Source organism: Mchenga conophoros, linkage group LG7 (assembly GCF_057382185.1).
Source record: "Mchenga conophoros isolate Kocher_MC1m ecotype Shallow Benthic linkage group LG7, M_conophoros_male_GT1.1, whole genome shotgun sequence".
Classification (NCBI taxonomy): Eukaryota; Metazoa; Chordata; class Actinopteri; order Cichliformes; family Cichlidae; genus Mchenga; species Mchenga conophoros.
In genome coordinates this window covers 62,801,834-62,825,138 of record NC_140532.1, presented here as the reverse complement: position 1 = coordinate 62,825,138, position 23,305 = coordinate 62,801,834, and the positions used below count along the sequence as shown (strand labels likewise).

General features: G+C 38.9%; 1 protein-coding gene across 5 annotated transcripts in view; it reads right to left on the bottom strand.

Moving 5' to 3' along the window:
- Positions 1-23,305, bottom strand: part of kiaa1549la (KIAA1549-like a) — a 112,009-nt gene that overhangs the window by 12,481 nt on the left and 76,223 nt on the right. For all 5 annotated transcript variants that reach the window (XM_085280697.1, XM_085280695.1, XM_085280694.1 and 2 more), the window contains 5 exons: positions 21,742-21,935; positions 13,320-13,465; positions 6,754-6,878; positions 5,748-5,968; positions 3,366-3,498 (listed from right to left, as the gene is read on the bottom strand). In XM_085280697.1, coding sequence (XP_085136823.1) covers positions 3,366-3,498; positions 5,748-5,968; positions 6,754-6,878; positions 13,320-13,465; positions 21,742-21,935 — 819 coding nt within the window. The remainder of the gene's footprint in view (positions 1-3,365; positions 3,499-5,747; positions 5,969-6,753; positions 6,879-13,319; positions 13,466-21,741; positions 21,936-23,305) is intronic.

Below are 23,305 nucleotides of genomic sequence, written 5' to 3'. Positions count from 1 at the left end.
CTCAGTATGCATGAAATAGGTCCACATGTACCACAAAATGGCCAAAAAAATGCACAAGAAAGCACAAATTAGCTGTAATAGTGACAAAAACATTGTTTTGACTTTGTCCCCTTTGTGAAAAAAAGCTTGTTTAATATAGATATGTAACAAGTGGAATTATTTTTGGTATTTTGAGAACTTAAGACAGGCTTTAATTGAGAATTCAAGAAAAACCAATACCTGTTGCATTTCCTGCTCTAATTAGCTTCATACTGATAAGATTTCTTGCCCCTTCTTCGTGTTGCACCAGGGTCTAACTCTCCTTCCCCTGTGTACATTTGGTCTTTCTTTCCTCCTCTCTATCCAAGATTGTCTGTCTGCCACTAATCAAGTGTTCTGGTAATCTTTCCTTCTATTGGACCTCAATTTTCCTCTTAATTTTTTACCTTTTTTTACCCTTTAGTTTTGTTACCTCCACTGAAGTCAGCCTTCTTGATCTTTAGCCGCATCTTGGGAGTCTTCTCATTCACTCATATATATACAGGGACTGCACTAAATGTGTCATGCTGTAGTCAAAACCAGCGTAAGACTCGTTGCATTTAGAAGAGTGAGTTTCAGAAACGGCACCATCTTCAGTATCAGAATAATGCTAATAAGCAGGGATTGCATTTCGCTCTTAACAAGTACTGTAACATACATCTGGAAAATTTAGTTATATTTAAAAAGAATCAGTCCAGCACTGTTACCACATATCTCTGCTCTTTTCTGTTGTAACAAAAAGAAAAAAGAGAAAATCCTGATGCAGTTTCATCGTTTGTCTCTTCTCGACTCCTTGCAATGGAGTCGTGTACTAGTCAACAAAAAAAGTCTCACAGCTGTCATCTATTGATTTTTTTTTTTCTTTCTAGAATTTTACTATTTTTCTTGTCCCTGGACACAGATTTCCTAGCGTTATTTTTATGTTCCTAAACACAAACCTGTCCAATCTCATATGGACGGATTTGCATCCATGTATATTGAATTAATATTTTGTGCTTTTAGAGCGAAAGATGCTCCACAATTACAGGAATGAATGGAGGAGTTGGTGGTGAAATGGATCCTCTCATTGCTTACACCAGAGACTACCAGGTATCCAAAGACCGTTTATTTGCTTGCTCATGTCCCCGTGCTGCAAGCATAAAATATAGTTCCTAACAAAGATAATCAGTTTCTTAGTCTTGATATAATGACAAAAAAAAAAAAAGGAGAATATTTCTCTGGTAACACAAGCAAATAAGTTATACTTTTATTTTAGTAATTCATTTGTGCTATAGCAAAATCTTACAGTTGTGTCATTGTGCATTTAAAGGTTGTCATGGGAGACGAGATGGTTATTATATTGGGAAGGTATTCACACTTCATTTCATGCAAGGATGATAATAATTATTATAATTTTGAAGAAGCATCTTGAGGCTAATTACCCACATTATTGTGGAGCTGTAAAGTCCATTGAGAAGAAGAAAGATGGCGGTGCTGCAGCTCTAAAATTCGATTTTAGCCCAAACTCTCCAAGGAACATCAGGAGCAGCAAGACTGTTGCTGGTTTTGTGGTGGAGGAAATACTACAAGTATCAACTCACTATGCAGTAATGTAAGTCAGTAACTGCTACGGACATATGCAAAGATAAATGGAAACAGTTATTTTCTGGGAGCACAAAAATGTGGTTAAATGTAACAAATTAGTTTTTAATAGCAGTAAAAAAAAAATTTGACATTTAACAGGGTAAAGATCAGTATCAAATCTATATTTAATATTCTTTGCCTTTTTCCCAAATAGAACTGTATATCTAAATATATTTATTACCTTATAAAAATTGGCTTTTTTTTTTTTAGATTTTCAGATTAGCTCTACTGCAGCTATTTGTGACTATGCTGTGTTAAAACGTCACATAGGAAAAAAGACTTTCATCAGATAAATGTAAGACGTGTGTAACAGAAACTAAAATAACCCACTGTATCAGTTTTTAATTAAATTTTGCATTAATTAATTAGACTAACAGATGAATGAATGAATAACAAGACATTAAAACATAATCACATCACCACATCAGGATTCCATTAAAAGTTGGATAAAGAATATTATTAAATTATGACCTAACCATTGTACAAAACCACAGGAATAAATTCCACAAACCACATAAAAGCCACTCATAAATCCAAACATCGCTAATACCGCTTTAATATGTCTCAACCGTTCTAAAGCATGAAAACAAAAGTGATAAGGGATTCTGATCACATTGCTTTTCTGTCCTGTCTGCACACACACACGCTCATGCAGAAACACACCATGTTCTCCTTCCAAACCGTTTGGTGCAGGGGTGCCCAATCCCGGTCCTCGAGAGCTACCGTCCTGCAGCTTTTAGATGCATCCTTGTTCCCACACACCTGAATCAAATGAATGGCTTGTTATCAGGCCTTTGCCAAACATGATGGCATGCTGAAGAGGTAATCAAACCATTTGATTCAGCTGTGTTGGAGTAGGGATGCATCTAAAAGCTGCAGGATAGTAGCTCTCGAGGACCGGGATTGGGCAGCCCTGGTTTGGTGCATCCGAGGCTATTAACTGCTATCAAGTCTCCCATCTGAATCCATGAATAGGCTATAATCATATTCAGAGTCATTGACATTCAGGTAGGTAGCACGGTCGATGCTGTTACTATGGTGCATCAGAGGAGCAGCATAAAGAGACTTCACTCACGATGCTCTACCTGTCCCTGTTTTATCTCCTCCTCTCTGACTTTTCACCCCTGTTGGCTACTGTAAAAATGAAGGAATTGTGCTCTAATCTTTTTGTCATTTTCTTCTTTTCTATCTAATTTATTTTTCTTCATCTCTGTGTAGGTTTATAAGGTTCATCAGAAGGTAATTTGTTAATCCACTGGGTCAGAGCTAAAAGCATCGGAGAGGAAAGGAAGGGAAGGATTAAAGTTAGAACGCTCTCAAGAGATTATTTTATTAGTGTGACGAAGTGGCAGCGCTTTACTTTCCTACAACTATCAAGTGACCCATTTCGTCATCGCTCTATGGCACTCAGTTGTTCTGATATTGGACCTGAGCTGCTATATTACAGCTCGTTACAGAATCAGACTTAAAAGCTTTGCTTTTTCTTACTACTCAGTAAGTTTATCTGAGTCCAGAGATTCAAAAAGATCTATCGGAAATCCTCCATCCTCAAGTCACAGACCTTGGTTAAGTCTGAACTCTTGGTTATAATATACAGGTTATATAGACCTATACACACATATTACAATTTGGGTCAAGCTATAGTTTCTGGCTTTATTCTGGATCTGCTCTACTGACCCCATTCCTGGTTTACTGTTTCAGAAGGTTGTTGTCCAGTCACTTACATCATAGCCATTGTTGCGGATGCCCCTCCTGGATCTTTCCCTGAGCACCAGCAGGTCCATCTCCGTCTCTACTGGACTGGGGCTGCTCAGAGACTGCCGGCTCCAATATGTAGGCTCTCGTGGGTGAGAGTACCTGGTGGAAAGAAATACAACACCAGCCTAGTGTCATTACTACAATTACTCCTGATGGCACTGAGGTCCTTTTCCAGTCCTTTGACATCTATGTTTAGGGTAGTGTTATGACTGTTGTCGTAATTTTAATATTGGTGCATCCAGGGTGGACGGATTGTACTGATTGGCTAATGATCGGGAGGCAGCGCATAAGAAGACACCGCCAGGGACTGCCAGGTCATTCATCCTCGGCCCAACCCAACCGGCAGACCGTGTGTTCCCTGTTTAACTATGTTGGTTTAATGTAGGAGCATGTAGGGGTGGACCGCCTTTTTGTTTGATTCGTTTTCTCCTGTTTTTGTTAGGTAGGGAGGAAAGTAATTGTCGTTTGGTTTAGTTCTTTTGACTAGGTAAGTTTTATTTACTCCTGAGATAGGCTACCTTTTGTTTGTTGTTTTGGCCTTGGGTTCACCCCGAAGTTATAATTTGCTCCCTTCCTCTGTTTTTAAATTCACTCATTGTAAATAAATCACTGTCACAAAGTGTTAATTGTGTGACGTGCTGCTTGGGGTTGGACGGGGATGGATCACCCTTTATGTTGTGGTCTAGCCGCACCTAGATGGGCTATAACAGTAGTTTGATGCAGTGTGAAATGAGAGCTTGATCTTCCATCATGAGGACTTTGTCACACTGCCCTGTATTGCTCTACTCTTATCTGAGTAAGAGGTCCTTGATAATCAGCATTAGTAAATACTCTTAAAATGGCCTGGTGTACCTCAAGGTTCCGTTCTGGTTCCCATTGTTTTTTTTATTGTATTTGCTATCACTAGGACATGAAGCTTCTCAATACTTGGGACCACGTCTTTGCACCTTGGCATCATGTTTAAAACTCAGCTAAACAACTTCTGTGTTATTTTTTATTCTTTGCTTAAATTTGACTCATCTGTGTGACCATAAACATACCAGCTTTTTAAAATTAAGATTTCTATGAATAAATGTCAGAAGCATAAGTCTGCCTCTTGCTTAGATCCATTGAACAATAACTTTAATTAATGTCTCCTTCCTGACTGACTTGTACACAGTTAGTTGCAAATCCTAAACTCTGGAACTGCCTCCCTCTCCCAATAAGGTCGTCAACTTCTACTAACAGTATTCAAATACCAGTACTTACCGTACTATTAGTAAAGAGCCAGTTAGTTACTAGAAGCTAGTGGTTATAGCGATTAAGCTAAAAATGTTAGCTTGCCAGTATGGACGTTTTTTACCTGATACACATACTCTGAAAAAGGAAAAGGCCTAAAATGAAGATAAATAAATTCACAAAAGTAAATAAGATCAACTCTTTTCAGTCTTGGTAACCCTTTTGTGACATGATGGTCAACATAAGATTAATAGCTGCATGTACAGAGTCACCAGTTAAATCTAATAAAAACTGCTGTACAGGTATGTTGGCATTGAAAAAAAAGTTAAAATTTTAAAAGTTTTAAAAGCTTTTTTTTCCCCCTCCTCCATAAGTCAATAAGTTATACTTTTTCCAGCCTGTTTGCAGTTATGGAATTCACCCATATATTTTAATTAAACTATTTGAGTGTCATTTGTTTTTCTGGTAAGATTCACTGAAAGGAGTTAACGAAAAATATTATAGAAGTGTTTTTGTCATATTCAAAACAATTCTTTTGTATTCTTTTGATTTGCTTAAAATGACCTAAATTCTTCTAAATCTGAATGGTTTTTGGTAGAAGTTTGAAGTTGCTGAAGTGCTGAAGTTTAAGTTTCAGAAGGCAATAAAAGCTTTTCTTTGTCTGATGTCAAAGGATTTGTGAAATGTCCTCAGGCTGAATGTATTAAACTTAGTGACAAAAACAAGCAAAACCGACACTCTGTCAGTGTGACCTGTGAAATATTAATATGCTGACCTAATCTCACCCCTCTCTATTCACTCACTTGTTACGTGTTGCTTAGCAACTATGCTTTACAGCTACAGCATCACATTAAGTTTATATTTCCAGATGAAAAAAAAATGGATTTAGCCTTTATTGTTCATCATTGTAGTAGTTTAACACTTGAACATTCATTATTTAAATGGCATGAAACAAAAATTTCATGTGTAAGAACTGTAATTTCATAATAAGGTCTAATCCTCGTAATACATATTTTGTGATTGGTCATTGAGATTTATTTCACTTTCTGCAGCAAATCAAGTCAGTGATAAGACAAACATTTAATTATATTCCAAAATATGCATATTTAATTATATTTATATTACAATACCTCTTGTGACACCCTGCAAAGGACGCCCTCTTTTCCTCGGCAGTCATTGGCTCTTTCACCGCGCTGTCGTGCCGGCTGTGCCTCGTGTCACGGTGGCTATAACCGTGGCTTCCAGTCTCGGAGAGCGAGAATTCTCCGTAGCCTTTCCTCCGGGCCTTCTGACGCAGTTTGTTCCTGTAGTGCTCAATGTCGGACTTCTGTTTAAGCCCACTATGGTTAGCCTGCAAATTCAAGTAATCAAATTATTATTATTTTATATATATATATATATATATATATATATATATACATATATATATATATATACATATATATATACATATACACACACACACACACACACACACACACATACACACACACACACACACACACACACACACACAATTGTTATTTTTACTGTTTTGGCCTCTTTTTAGTACTCACATCCAGATATTCAGACTATGAAACACACTCTAATCATGGGGTTTTCTAGTCTTATGTTAATAGACTGAGGGTGGATTTATCATGAGCCTGTGTGTTGCTGTTTGAGCTGCAGCAAGGTGCAGACAGGTTGAGGCAGAATAAGAATGAGATGTGATGGGCTGACTGAGAGATTAGAGAGAGACAGAGGAATAGTGTTTGTAGCAACAACAGCTATATTCAGTAACAGTACAATTTGTCCCAGAGGAGATGTTATGTTACTACTACTATGGTGGAGGAGGGGTAGTATAACAGAATGGAAAAGCATCTTTCTGAGTTGATGCACCTAAAGAGCTTGATAAACTACTTCTTCAATACCACCCATTAATATTTGTTCAATCAATTGAGTTGATTGATATCAATTTGGATGCAGTCCAACATCATCAATCGTTTAAACAATGGGAGACGAAACGTGGTTACCAAATGCTGCACTTGTCTGTGTGACTCATGGTGTCCTACTTTTTACTCTGCCCTATTCTGTCACCACTTCCGAGTCCAGGAAAGCTTTGAAGACATGCGTGTAAATGTTTGTTTGCCAACTCACGTCCCCATTGACAACCACAGAATCTTGGCTGTGAGAAGAGGAAGAGGGATACGAGTAGGTTGGCTGGGCTGTCATGGGCTTGATAGTGATGAGACGCAGAGAGCCTGTATGGTCTTCATAGGGATCTGGAAAGACAAGAAAGCACACAACTTGGTAATAAGCAAGAGTACCAGTTCTCAAGGTAGAATAAATCAAAAATCAGTATTAACAGATGGATACAGAGGTTTACTAATGGAGCTACTTTTCATTTCTCGCATACTGTAAGCTTTATATTAAGCTTGGGTGGACTATTTTTGAACCAATGAATGATATGCCTGTTTTTTGCCTTACATCCACTTGCAATCTTATAGTTTACTGTGACGTACAGACCAAGGAAGAAGTTTGTGTTTCAGGTTTGGTGAGGGAAATTTCTGTATTTATTACTCTGTCATGTAGCACTAATAAGCTGGTGTGTGTGTCTACATTGCACCCACAGAGTTTTTGAACTTACTAATGAAGCAAGCTATTGTTAGCTAACACATTAGCACTCTAGGATTTAATTTGTATGATTTTGCTTGTGCTATGTTGGGTTTTTTTGGAGCCATAAGATGAATTTGATCAGTAATGGGTTATCAGCTTTTCAATTTCCTACCTTCCGTTGTCTCATTGCTCACATGTACTTTCCTCCACTGTTTTCCACTCCAAAATAATTGCTTTTATCCTCTAATGTGAGATTTACTTGTTGTCATGGAAACTACAACTTTAATAAACACTAAATCCAATAAGAATTGAGTTTTGTCTCATGAAAAACATCCGCTGTATGTGACTGGTCCTCTGCTTCGCACAGTAACACAATCTCAGTATTTATGAGACTGTATGTTACAGCACCGAGCAGCAGATGGATAGTGCTATGTTGCTTCACAGTGACTCACTGACTGACTGACATCATATGGCAGACTGCTTCTTTGTAGGGCTACGACAGTATGCCATTAACTCTGCTCCAAACCCACAATGTTACATTCGTCCAGGCACCAGCTTCGTCTGCTTTCATTTGCTGGTGAAACTGTTCAGCCTATCAGAGTGTGACAGCTCAGGTCAGGACAGGTGGCATCACAAGCAGCAGAGGGCTGTGAACCTGAATGGACACAGGTAACAATGTGTTGTAGCTAACGTGAACCCTGAACCATTTCACAGCAAGTGGCAAACACTGTACTGGTGTTTGAATTGAACATGTACATGGTTTCTGCCACAAAGGTTGTTACATCTGGTGAGTGCCACGGAGAGTGTGTGTGTGTGCATGTTTAGACATCTTTGTGAGGACCAAAAATTGGCATGCTATAGTTTTGGGAACCAACAGTCACTTATGTGGACAAAATGCCCGTCCCCAAGTTTGTAGGCATTTTTGAGGCTCAAAATGTGGTTTTAGTGTCAGGGTTACAATTAGGTTATGGTTAGGCTGAGGGTTAGGATTAGGCATTCATATTTGATGGTTAGGGTTAAGGTAAGTGGCTAGGGAAGGCATTATATCAATGAGATATCCTCACTAAGACATGAAAACGAGTGTGTGTGTGTATGTGTGGCTGTGGGTGGTTGGCTGGTTGGCTGCATATGTGCACTCCTGCACTCAGGGAAGACAGAGGCCAAAACGAGGGTGAAATTCAACAAAGGCTATTTTATATTATTTTATTTTACAATAACTTATCTTGCCTAAGTTTCACTATGAAGAAAAAGTAGCAACTGAATCATATTTATTTTCATACAGCACTGACTGGTTTGGTCTACATAAATGGGAACATTACAAACATTACAAATATAAAGTTTGTAGGCTTTGCTTTTTAATTTTTTCCTTATTAGGAAAAATTTCTACTTTCCTGTTGTGTCTGTTCCTTCATTTAATTTAGCGGCAGCATGATGGCTATGTTGTTGTTTTGCTTCCTCACAGCTACACATTTCAGATCAACAAAGAAGGGTCCTTCTTCTCTTCTTCTTTTGTGGTTAAATACATTTTAAAACATGTGGCTTCATTGACTGAATGTAGAAACTACATGTTGCATAATTTGAATAAACTACATTTTAGAGCCCCCGTTACTCAGTGGTAAACAGTATGAGTCAGTCAACAATCTGCTGGTACTTTTGCTGTTTACTCCTTTATGTTTGCAGCAATATTGGTTACTATTATGGAGATGATTTAACAGATGAACAATAAAGTTAGTATATCCATAGACTACATATAAAACCACCATCATGTTATCCATTAGTTTTGGGATTTGAACCCTGAACATCTGAGGAACATTAAAACGTTCATTTAGCTATACTAAGGTCAGTGTTAGATGTAGTCTGTTTCTCTTGAACAGTTGCTCTAAAATCATTCTAAAATGTAAAAAACTACAACACTGTTTTTAGTCTCTTGTTGTGGAAGTTTAGCGTGCGAAATAAAAGAAGTCCCACTGTCTTTTGAGTGGTTTACTCTTGTAAGAAGGAATTTAGTCAGCACAAGGCACTGATGGCACTGCCCTGAAGGATTCACCGGAACAATGGAACCAGGCCGTACTTATATGGAAAGCTGTATCTTCATATATAAGAAACTAATCTTCTACATGTCTCACATCTGACAGATTCATTTTGGCTCACACTTCTTTACAACATTGCTTCAGTTTATTGAAGTTTGCATGTATTTGTTCATCACAGCTCTCTTGACTGAAACACTGGAACACCTCAATTGTTTTCTTTTTTGGCCATTCTGTTGCAGATTTGCTGCTGCACTTGGGGTCATTGTTTTGTTACGCGACGCAATCTGGACTAAGCTTTATCTTGAGTATACAGAGGAGTTCACAGTGGACTCAACTACACCTCAACAGGCCCAAATCATCACCCCTCCACCACTGTGCTCAACAGTAGCTATGAGGCATTTGTGCTGGAATGCTGTTATGTTTCTCAAACTGTGGCACTGTGCATTATGGCCAAACATCTCCACTTTGTATCCCATCTGTACAAAGGACATTGCTCCAGAAGTCTTGTGGTTTGTTCAAAATCAACTTTGCAATTCTAAGCTGTGTTGTTCTGTTGAGAAAGAAGATGCTTTTCCTGATAATGCTTCGAAACGAGCCACACTTGTTCAGTCTTTTTCTAGTTTTTTTGCAAGGAACTTTAACTTTTAACATGCTAACTGAGGTCTGTGGAGTCTGAGATGTAGTTCTTGAGTGTTTGCATTTTCATTTCACTTTCGCTGACTCTCGCAAGTAAAATTACGGGTGTAGTACAAAATTCTCTTTAGCCAATGCTTTGACACCTGTAAAACTTCCTGAAGATGTGTGACCCACTGCAGCAAGCAGGTGTTTTTATCATTTCTGTAGCATACCGGCATTATTCTCTCCCTTTTTTTCTGAAAACTCTATTCCTGTCCATCTCCAGCTCTCTGCAATCTCTAGTGAGAAAATGAAACAATTACTCATCTTCTTGTCTCTTCTGGGTAAGCATTCATTCGCTCGCATAAACACTATTAATCACTTAAATTGCTGTGAACATTAGTTTGCTGATGCAAAAGAGATCTGAAAATCACAGTGTCCCAGAATGCCACTGAACAGCAGCAACGTGGCAGTGTTACCAGTGATCAGAGCAATGTTTAGGCAATCAATTCTGAAACTGCAGAGCTGGAAAAAAAACTGGGCTGATAATCTGTTGAACAGTTCAAAGATGCAGTGCATTCGCTGCCACTACTGATTACCGGTGATGTAGATCAAAAGGCACAGTCTATTATCTCATGTCTGACAAAATGTTTGTTTTTAATCCTGTGATGTCTGCTAATTTAACGCTAGTGAGGAATCTGTGCAGACAGTGAATAATGTTATCATTTTATCACATTCTGCAAACTATGTAATTTATATAATATTTTATAAATATGTTTTAGGTTTACAGGTTGCCAAATATTGCAAGGGCTGACAAAAGCATTCATGCTTGCATCTTTGGACCTCTAAATTAGCTTAGCAGGTTCAACCCACAGACTGTATATAAAAGATGGACTGACCACCAAGATGGCAACCATTAGTTATGAAATCTGTATGTGGCGGGGCGTGGTCTGCAATGCCGCTGCAGGAGCGATGGACGCACCTGCAAGGCATCTGCAATCATGCCTCGTTGGCTTGAAAATCTGCACTGGGTCCTGAGGGTCGTGTTGTTGTTGTTGTTGACGCAGTCGGGCTTTGAGCTGGAAAGTTGCAGCCGACTGAGTGTGTTTGCAGCAGCTTAGTAAAAAGATGCGGAAAAGCATGTTCATGGAAACATCATCAAGTCTGCCGTGCAATGTTTACACTGCATTTGGAAACTTCAACATTTGCCTTGCTTGTCCCATGTTGAAGTTTTTGGACCATAAGTGAAACTAGTTGGATGGACGGGTGAAGTCCTAAACCATACAAGGCTATTTAGCTTCATCAAGATGCATCCATTAGCAATATGCTACAGCACATATATATTTATTAATTAATAGTAAGTAGCAGACTACTAAAATAGATAATTCCATTAAAATGCTAAAAAGGGACTAAAGGGGCAAACACAGTTGAGAAGTCCATTGCAGTGGAGTGGTCCAAATTACCAGAAGTGAGCCTATCTATGGAAAACTACAACATTTTTTATTGTCACAACCTGCTAACATGCTTTTTTAAGCTTTATTAGGAGAACTGTCATTTACTTCAGCAGCGGAGATTGTCATATGGCTGTAAACAAGAACCTTCTTCTTTAAAATGACACAGTACCTGCCAGCTACTTTGTTGAATTAATGATGGAGAACATTTCAAAAGGCTCAAAGATGATGCAGTAGAAAACAGACATTGTCTTTTTTCATTTCACATGTTCTGTTTAAACTTGGCACCACCATTACTCATAACAGGAGTTCACTTGAAGTTGCGCCATCATGCTAGAACCAGCTATTGTAGCCTCAGGCAATGACGAGAAGACCACAGAAGGTGGTAAGCTCATTTTTTTATGAAGCCTTAGTTTTTGTCATTTCTAGATTTGACTTGAGTCCTAACTGACACTGACTCAAGAGTCTGGATAGATTTAGCCAAAGAGTGATTATAAAGAAAAATGTTAGTAGCTTCCTGGTCCGAAAAGGGGAAGGGGAAGTGAAATAGCTATTGGAGGACATCGTAGTGGCTGGATTCATTTTTCATAGATGTACCCAAATGTAAATGTGTGTATATGACAGATTTAGCACAGCTCCCACAGATTAACATGGGCTTTGTGTATAGTTTTGCTCACATATACCATGCTTACTCCCAACACAAGCACACCTATGCTAATTTTGTTTTGTGTTGTTTTGCTTTTATATCAACTTTAAAGTTGCTTAATTTTTTTCTTGAATTCAATTCAGTTCAATTCAATTTTTCTTATGAAGCACCAAACCACAACAACAGTTGCCTCAAGCTGCTTAAAGTGAACTTAATAATGTGAAGTACGTGTTTGTCATCATCATGGACCAGTCTCCTCTTTTTATGACCTTTTTTAACAAATGCTTTTAAATTAATAATGCATTCTTCATAATTAGTCATCAACCGTCTGTCTAATTGATGTAGTAGTGTGAAAAATATCAGAATCGGCATAAAAAGGTAGAAAACAACATGGAAATAAAGATGTCCTTATAACCAAGAAGTGTCGATAAAACATCAATAAACTAAGCTACAGCATGTCATCGCAGATTTTAGACTACATCAGGTCCCTTCTTTAATAAAAAAAAAAAGAAATGTGACTCTTGATTACAAGTAACCTTCTCATTTTAATAGTAATTCAATTATAACTTGGCATTTAAGTAGTCATACCCTTTGTGTGTGTGTGTGTTTTTAATATTGCACTCTGTGTGAGTGCAATATCTAAAAGCTCATTTAAAATGATGGAGAGGACAGGCATCAAGGATTAACAAGTAACTTTCCTACAGCATAGAACATATGCAGTGGGTTGTATGGATTTGAATAACACCTAAGGTGACACTACGCTGTCAGAACTGTTTCCTCCCACTTCCTTGTCTTTCTCTGTGGTTCTGCTCCAAAGTAAGTTGATGCAACGCTTAAGGAATATGTACTCGCTTTTATCTCCATGCAGCATTTGGAATGAGGTAAGCCGATTGAAAACAGCCTAAATAGCAACACGTGAATGCTTCATGTGTCTTCTAACTGATCTAATATCCCAGTTTGCATATGAGCGGACGTGTGACAATATCTGATGAGTACATGTGTCGTCCCTGATAGTTACATGATGCTGTAGCAGGCTGACTCATTGTAAGCATGAGTGTGTTTGCGCTTCATTAGCTCACAATAATTATCCTTGGGTAAAAACATCATAGCATGAGTGTGTGTGTGGAGGGGCGGGGGGTGGTCAGTTTTTTGGTGATCTGCACTTGTTTATTAGCAATGAAAGACTTTCTGATGGGCACAAACATAAGGAGAGGCAGATTTTTTTCCATCTATCCATCCATCTGTCTTTGTATGTGTCCTTCTCCTAATACCTTCCCTTCTTCCTCCTTCACTGGAATCATCTCATTCTTTGTCTACCTTCTTAACCCCCTCCCTCCTCATCTCTCTTTCCTTCCTCCTCCTCACCGTTGGCGCCCCTCTTGTGTAGCTCCTCTTTGCCGTTCTTGCTGCTGCTGCCAGTCGCAGTCCTCCGGGCCGAGGAGCTCTTGCTGGTGTTCAGCTTCCCGGAGCCGTTACTCGACACCGAGCCATCCTCATCACTTGGCAACCTCCTGTAGTAGCCATGGCAACAGAAAGGAGGCGAAGGGAGAGAGGAAAAGGGAGGGGCGAAGAGGGTTGTGAGTGTGTACACAAACAGGGCATCATCTCACAGTTATTACTGCCAACACACTATTTAAAAAAATGTTAATGGCTCATTACAAAAAAGAAAAAAACCCAAAAGTGCTTTACAAGCCAAAAACATGTGGTGTGGTGTTTGTATGTGAGTGTGCGCATTTTATGACAATCGTGTAGGTAAACCAGCAGATTTGGAAGTTTATATGCAATTTAATTTGTCCTGGAAATGCCAAAAAAAAAAGAGAAAAAAGGTAAAAGCTTGGCTGTAAGGACTGTATAGTCTACGGGAACTGAAGGTGAACAAACTTTGTAAAATCTAAGCTACTTTTCAAGTGGCATTGTTTAACTATAAGTGACATCATTAGTCACAAAGACAGAGATGTCTAAAACATTAAAATCTGCAGCAGCAACTTGATCTGAAAGGTGAAGATTAGCATTGTCACACATCGTGCTACCTGCCAATTGTCAACACCACTGACTCAACTTTTGTCTCATCTTGAGCTAATCACTTGTCATCACCAAATTATATAATTGTCAGTCATAAAAGTTTGAGTCCCCAACTTTTTCTTTGTGCTTCATATTGTCCCTCCTGACAGGGTCAAAGGGGACTGGAGCTACAGGATACTCCCTGGGCAGAACACCAGACTGTCACAGACAACCATTCACATCTACAGATAACTAAGAACTAATGAACCTAACATGCATGTCTTTGGAATGTGACACCAGGAGAAGACATGAATTCCACACAGAAAGGCTCCGGCCTGCTGGCGGATTCGAACCCACTGTGCTGCCCGGATAAGCCATTAAGTGAAAGGATGACTGATGGCATATGACATCACATCAGCAAATAAGATAACATTATAGATATACAAGCCTGATCATTTAGAGTCAAATTAATGTCATAGCATTTTTTTTAAATGATAAATGATTTATTTCTTATCTTATCTTGTGCACCTAAACTAATAACACTCCTGACTCCTGGCATTTTCATGCCAGCTTCCACACCTGATAATCAGCAGTTACAGTAGCTTGACCTATGTGATGTTAGCAGCTAACTAGACAAATTACATCACCTTTTACTGTTGTACTGTGTCATACGGTGTTTGTGCTTTTAGAGATGGTGATTAGACTTGTGCTGAATGCACCTTGTAAAAAAAAAAAAACGTGAAATGAAGAAATGCAGGGCAAATGTGAAGGACAAGCAGAACAATGGCATGCTGATTTTTTGGGATAGCCTGGCTTCCGGCCAGGGACCTTGATGGAAAACAGCCCAGCATGCATATATTTCCCACTCAAAGAGTCATTTCCCTTTACTTCAGAGGAAATTATATTGATGACATTTATTTCCTGTTATAGCAGCAACCTCCAGGCTTTATCATAACCTTAAACCAAATAGTGATCTACATTATAGTGACTTGCTTTTGTCCCCAAAAGGTAACATCAAGTCAGTGTATTAAACACTTTTATGTCCTTTATGTCCAGTGTGTGTGTGTGAAAAAAACTCATGCATAAACATGTACGAATTCAAAAATAGCACTTAGTCAGTTCAATCTATATACCGAGCACACACATACGCACACACACGTGCAGGGTACACAAACACACATGCGCACAGCCTTGAGGCATGTAAGACACAGCAGCTACACAACGTGACAGGCCGGTCTACAGGTGGTGTGAGATGCACAAATCAGCCGGAGCCGACATTACAGAACCACAGGCGAGGCTAACACTGTGAACACACACACACACACACACACACACACACACACACACACACACACACACACACACACACACACACACACAATGCAGCCAGTGCTGTGTCCGGTGACTGGCCAAGTCAAAGTAAAAGTCATGTGGAATCAGGCAAAGAGCCGCTGGGATGGAAGGAGAAATACAGTGTGTGTTCCACATAAATCTGTGAAGGCCAGAGGGAGGAGCAGCTGAATCAATAATCACACTACTGGAGACTAGCGTTCATCTCCGTGCCGCTCTTTGTGCCTCACAAACTGCAGCTCTCTGGAGGCTGAAGTGAGCAGAATAAATGCTGCCCCTGTGAACCCATCCTACAGTGTTGCCCCATGGTTAGCATGCAGACTGCGTCTTCCTCCTTCCTCACACCAGAGCATGTTCAGCGGGTAAAATAATCACCGCCGTTGTTTCTCACATTGTTTCAATTTTTTATGGTTTAAACAAAGAACCATTTTGAAATGAAGCAGAAAATGATCACATCACTCTGCTCATGTCAAGACAATGACGCAATCACACACAAAAAGCTGACTGCAATTTAGTCACTGTTGAAGACAAACGGTTATATTACAAAGCTGCAGGAGTAAAATATATATTCTTAAAACACAAACATGTGGCACCTGTTCCACTGCTCATTAGCACAAATAACTATAATATACAGCAAACAATAATATTAAAGGAACTGTTGAATTCAAATACAAGACAAATACTATTATTTACTCTCAGACATCATACAGAGCCAAGAAAAAAAAAAACCTCTGACATGGCCTGTTTAGTATTTAACAAAAATTCTTAATTATTTTAAAAGATAGACTACCATCTATGGATGCCTATCTGTCAATCTGCTGTTTTGTGATGGGTGGGAACAACATCATCTACCCAAATCTACCCACTTGTGATACCACAACCAGTTAGGGCCGAGGGCAGCGTCAATGAATTTGAAATGCACGCACAAAATAAAAAGCCCAAACTGGAACGCAGTGCAAAGTGATTTCAATAACATGTATACTGCTTAGCAATGCAAAGTCATTTGAAAATGACAATCGTGCAACTTTTCATCTAATGCAAGTCGGAAACTTTTCCTTTATGATAAAGCACAGCACCTGGTTCTGCCTGCACACAGACCACAAAGCACAACAATAAATGCATTCTTGGTTGTTGTTTGGGTTTGAAATCCATTGCACCCCACATTGCATCGGTTCGACAGTGAGATATGTATGTACCCAGGTGGTAGAATAATGTGAATAGTGTTACCTTCTTTGAGAATGTGTGTGCCGGTTGGTAAAGCTGATTATCAAACTATGCCAGCGCTTCCAGTCCTTTACACTGTCATCACCGTCACACAGAACGGCTGCCTCTCGCTTGGCTACAGCCAGGGTTATAAATATACATGTGTTTATCATCCTCGAGAGGCAAAGCACAACTAATCCCACCTCCATTCATTTTCATCTAGTGGTGTATAAATGTGAGGCTCTGTCTTATGTGCATTTCTGCATTTGCATTAATGTGAGAGGAGGCATGATGCATCTCATTTATGACTCCCGAACTTCCTCAAGGGAAAGCTGTCGCAATTGACTGTGGGCGCGGGTGTGGGTGTCGCTCGTAGTAGAGAAATGTTTGGGGATGGAAACGTTTACAAAAAGAACAGTTTTCATATTTTGTTCTAAATCTTTTCAGTGTTTATTCATAGAACAGATTATGTCATAAGTCTAGTGAAATCTACCGGGAATAAGACCTTTTGGTACATTTTGGGAAATGTGTTTAAATGGCAGGATTCCGGCAGATGTTTGCAAATCACATTCATCGCTCATGCAGGGACAATAACAAGGAAGATTAGAAACAAAAAAAGAGAAAATATATGGGGAAGAGACTTCATTTATTACCAAATAAAGACAAGCTGCATAAAACATGAAGATTAGCAGCAGATAGATGCAACTTTCATTTTCTAACATTATTCATTCTGATTTGAAATCACAGAAATACAATCAAACACTCAAATGTCTAATCCTCAGTAGTAGCCCAGTGGCTGTGGGGACAAATGACCATCTGTTTAGCCGTGTGTTTGGGTCATTACATGGATTTCATTAGTTTTTCACTGAGAGCAGATTGTGTCTGATCAGTTTGTCTCTTCCCATGAGCTCACATTTCCAAAATCACCATAAATCTAATACACAGTATTTCGCTCAACTTTTAAAAAAAATGTAGAAATAACATTTTACTAGAGCCAAGCTTCAGAGCTTTAATCCAAAATAGTGCCCAACTTTTCAAAACGGGCTCGTTCCGGCTTGCTTGTGATGGTTTTGGTGACGTCTTTGAGTTTTGGTTCTTGTTTTCATTGTTATTCTAGTGGTGTTGACTTTTTGTCTGCCCAGCGCTTCCCGTGTTCCTTCTGTCTCGTCTGTCTGCTTTCTGTGTGGCATGTTTACTGTGAGTCTTGTCGCCTTCATGTTAAACATGGTTTTTGTTTGTTTCCTGTTTGACTTTGATAGGTTTCTTCTGGCTGCTTTGTTTTATCTTGTGTCCTGATGTGATTTTTCTATCCGATTATTGCTGTAGCTTGCATATTCTCCAGTTTTTAATTATATTCTTTGTGTTTGTATGGTCACGTTTGTCCTCTGCTGTCATATGTTAGTCAAACAGGCATGCACTCAAAACATTTTTTAGGGTGTGGAGACCAGTCAGTGAGCTAATGGCAAATTTCTGATCTCTAATTAATAGTGTGTATTTCCAGACTGGTTGGGGAGGTATAGATATGTTGATGCAGCAAAAGCATGCTTGCAAATGCTAGCAGGTTGCTGTTGTTCCCCATAGTTTATATGGAAAACGGTGAATGTCAGAAAAAATACTCAACAAGTAGTTGTGAAAAGTGCGATCAAAACTGGCAATTTCTACCACTTACCTTCAAAGACAAAGTTTCACCTTTTGAAATGTATTGTTTGAAGTAGTAAGATAGAACTTTTACTGTGAAGGCGCATGCTATCCGTTTCCATTTTGTGTGAACTTTTTTCATGTTTTATCTACAGCTTGAAGAGTAAAAAGGCTAAAAAGTCTGCAGCTTTCATGCAAACTACAGGCGACTGTAGCAATTTGCAAGGGATCTCACGGGGAGCTTTTTGGTGCAGAACCCAACTTGCAAATCATTTCGCTGGGCAGTGAGCTGACCTGTGAGAAGGTGTGAGGAGGTCACTAACTGGTCTCTAGGCCTGTGTGACTGAGGCCTTATGCTTTTGCAATGTTTCTTCCATGTTCTTTTACAGACGTGGATCATAGTGACAGGCTTCAGCTGCAGTTTCTGAGACAAACTTTTTAATCAACAGTGAACTTCCTCCTGATTTCACTGGGTACAGATGCATTTTTTTTTTTACTTTATTGCTCCCCAACTTTTGAAATCAGTCTATGATTCATGCCACATGCCGAAACATGATCCAAATCTTTCAAACCTGACACTACGCTTTAAGCAATACACCCCCCAGTGTGTAGAAGACTGGAGGAAATGCGCTTAAGCTTGCACGGATTCTATTTTTTTAATATTAGTAGTATTTTTGGAGACATTTAGTTGCAGATAATTATCTGTGAACGACCTAATGAACCCACATTAGTGCAGCAGGAAGCCATCGGACTCATGTCATCAGCGTATTTAAAAATATGAGAAGAGACGTGACATTCATTAGTGTAGAGTTTGTATAAAATCCAGTACTGGCCATTTTTGCTAATGAGAGGACACGGTCTCTCTGCTCACTAAAACGACAATGAAATTATTCATCCAAAAAATGTTATTTAAATGTTACTTAAACAGATGACTTTGGGTTTGTACTCTCTCCAGTGTAGACACCAATCCCAACACAAAAAGAGCCTCAGTAACTATAAAAAAATTAAAATTGTTCGCCTCTGCTGCGAAGCCATCTCTGATATCTATAAAGAAATGTATATGATATTCGTATGTTTCAGTGAGACTAGCTGTGCGTAAGACACCTCCACCCCCACCACCTGTACGGTTGGCGATCCGATCCCAGGCTGGAAACAGTCCCAAAGTATCCTTGGGAATACACTGAACCCCAGATTGCTCCTAGTGTGTGCATCATGTGAATGTTAGATAGAAAAACTGTAGAAAAAAGTGCGTTTATGAATGTCTGTGTCGATAGATAGTTTTGTTTTTTTTTACTAATGAAATATCTGAAGGAATTATGAATTCATACCACCACTCAGTACTTGTAGGAAACTTAATTATCTTTGCGCCTCAAACAAACACAGTGGTGAAATCTCAGGCAGCAGATTCCCCTTTGATGCCATGAGCTTGACGGCAAACTGATAACCAGACAAATCAAAGACAAATGAAAACTTTCTAGTTTTCAGACTCAGTAACATGTAGAAACTCCTAAAAATCATCATAAAACACTGATTTGTGTAACAAGTTATAACTATGCACAACATTTTAAATTTGAAGATAATCAAAAATCTCTTTGAAACACATTTGAGCTTTGAAAAAAAATACTAAGATGAAGCCTGTTTGTTTTTTTGACTCAGCAGGGATGATTTTAAATATGAGAAGCTGAGAATATTTTATATTGAAAGCCATATGGAATCCTAGAGTGCCTTATTGGGTTATATTGCATTATATGTTCACATTTCCCCATAAACTGACATAGAAAAGGTACAAAATGGTGCGTAACATTTGACAAGAATGCAGGAAATGAAACGTCTGATGCTTGAAATAATCAGGCCCTCCACCTTTCCTAAACACATGTTATGTATATTCTTACATATAAAGTATAATGAGAGAGATATTGATTTTGTGGATTATCTGTATTTTTTATTTTAAACTCGTTTATTAATTTCTGACTTTGAGACACACCGGTGTGTCTACTGGCCAATTAGTTTTTTCACAGGTCCAGCAGCCCCATAATGAGTCATTTAAACAGGTAATGCTCGTCGTTGCCAGTGATACCCCGTCCCACGCTGTTTACAGTAGATCTTGCTCATCAGTAGATGAAAGGCACAGTCGTTTAAATGTATTTCCTGTTAATTTACACAAATCTTTTGTGTCACATCATGTGTCAGATAGGTGTTAAGCTGTTAACAGTTGAAAATTACTGGAGCAATTATTTATTCACACTTAAATGGGATCATCTGTATTTGTATAGCAACACACCTAACACCACTATTAGACTCAGCGCTCTCAACTTCAGCCTAGTACATCACTCCATCCGTTGTTTTGGCTGCAAACAGAAGCAGCTTCCCTTCTTTTGTCTACAAACAGCCTTTCGTTAACATTGGACTTATCTTAAAATCATGTCAATCTGTCAGACTGTGCACTGCTTACTCTGGGCTTCTCTCTGGCTTAACTGTGATGCACAAACAAGCACTGATGTCTGGACTTGCTGAAAAGCTCTGGTTTTGTCACCGCCTTGTTCACTGACTGAAACAGATGCTCGAGAACTTTGTTCTTCCCCTTCACAAGACTTCCAGCTGGGAACAGCATGTCGGATCAGCTCGCTATCTCAGCACTGTACCTGTGTTCAATCACAGCGTATAGTGATGTATGAACAAGGGAGAGCTTTCCTTTACATCCACATCTATAATGAATTATGCACAATGATGGCAGCAGTGTGACATAAGACACCTCCTCTACTGGGTTTTGGTCCGTGAATGGGTCAGACTACACTTTTGTGTTAACGACATGCTTTGCTTAAACACCCAAAAGCAAACCGTCAAGCTCAAATTTCTCTGAGCCAACTGCTGCTATTGTTGGACATAAAACAATGTTTTAAAACAGACAATACAGCTGAGGGTGTGTTACCCTCTCTGCATCACAGCTGATCGAGCCTAATTCATACCTAGTAGATGCATATCAGCTGAATGGGTAACACAATATTATGTGACAAAAATTGTATTCTTAAAACTTCTTTATGTAAATTTGAGTCAACAGGACTTTTGAAGTTTCATGTGTGTTTATGTTTTCCAGATTCTTCTGTGGGGACGAGTCGCCCTGGCAACCAGCCAGCAGACATTTAAACCCAAACCATGATCAATACCTAACCCTAATCAAATCAATTTTATTGTCTAAACCTCACCAAATATGTTTTTTAAATTAATAATATATCAAAAATAACACAAATGAAGTCTGTGAGGTCTATTTGGGTGAACATTTTTCATTTAATACTTGAGATTTTGCCATTAGAACTTGAGTTCAGTCCACATAAAAAAAATAATGATATATAATTAATGTTTTATCCAAATTGTAGCATATGTCTGTGCATGTCTCTGTTTCGGTTTGGTAGGTAACACCTGACTAAATGATCACACCAAAATAAAGATTTTTGTGCTACTTGTCTTCATGATTAAAAAAAAAACAAACTAAAAAAACAGATGCAATGATAAAGCACAATAATGCTAACATCCAAATCATTTATATAAGGTCAGTTTTCCCAGTACATTAAAGCAGATGAGTCAGTAACTTTCTTACCCTCCTTTGTGTATGTCAGCAGACGGAGGCCTCTTATTGGCAGTCCCATCCTGGTGCACCTTCTTATCCAGTGACAGCGACAATGGAGCGTCTCGCACAGGCAGCCCCAAAACCAGCGTCTCCTTGGTAACAGAGACTGCCTCATCACCAGTTCGACCCATGTGCTTCTTGGCATAGTCGAAGCCCTGGACAGGCTGTTGGGGGGGAAAGGACAACACATAATGTTTGAATTTGCACAGTCAAAGCTAATCCAGCTTTTAGCACAATCCAGTCAGGAGTTTTTGGATTGATGGACCAAAAGCAACTTGAGACATGAAAACAAACATCGACTGTAGAGCACATGCAAAGACATCAAAAAAGACAATGCAACCGTTTCTGATATGCTGTACATGGCAGACGCTGATGAGAGGGAAATATTGGAAGTCAGTTTACTTTAAAACTCACAAAAAATTAACAATATATAACAATATATCAGCCACAGAATGTGCAGATCTAGCATGAATGAAAAGAGCAGTTGACACCAAAAGAATAACTGAAGAATCAAAAGTGCGAGGCAGGATTTCTTGCAGAATTGAACATCAGAGTTTTCCCATTTACATTATTGGTAAGCTAGTTTTCAGTTTAATTATATATGTTATACTGATGCATTTCAACAAGCAAACAAATAGAGCCAATAGCCAGCTGAAGCATGCATACAACTAATGTTCATGACAGTTTCAGCTGTGTGGTGGCAGATGTCTTTTCTGCCTGTTGCCATAGCAAAAACATAAATACATCTGCACTTTTTATTGTCTTTGCCTACTGTTTTGTGACATCAGTTGCCCATTGTTGCATTGTTCAGTGCACAACACCTTTTATCCTGATATAAGCACTCTGGATTGAGCGGTAATTGAAGCCATAATGTTGGGTAACACACTTACAGCAGAAGCAAAAGCTTAAAGTTTAATTTGGTGAGAAGTCACCACACTTTAGAAAAGCTCGCTGGATTTGACAGGCAATACCATACGTGCAGTTTTTATGGCATGCCACAGAAATTAAAGTTAAGGCTCCTTCTTTTACTGATAAGAGCTACTTAAGTGACACATATAGAATTTTACTTTGTAAACGTTTGCCAACTATTTGCAAATTCTAACACTTGGATAGACTTGCTGCGCATGTTCTATGTAGGGCTCTGGCTATGACAGCAAAAAATTTTAATTTTTCCTTGTTGTCGTTTGCCTTCAGTTTCTGAGCCTTGCACAGGATCCAAAAACTCCCTGTGCATGGGGTTCTAATTTTAAATTTTGAATTCCCACTCAATACTGCTGCTCCGAGAATGTAACCTTAAGCTTTGATCCATGAGTTTGGGGTTTTTTTTGGGTTGTTTTTTTTTTTATAGACTGCTCATCATGTAATAAGCCCAATAGCAGTACCAGCTGGAGTTGATCTCTGTGGCACATACACACCTATCACATGCCTGGTGTAGCCATTTCCTGTGATTAAAGCAGAAGCATAATGCTGCAGCTTCAACTCTATTATTGATACAGTCTATTCACTGGGTTTGTGTGTTTCTATACTTTTTTTT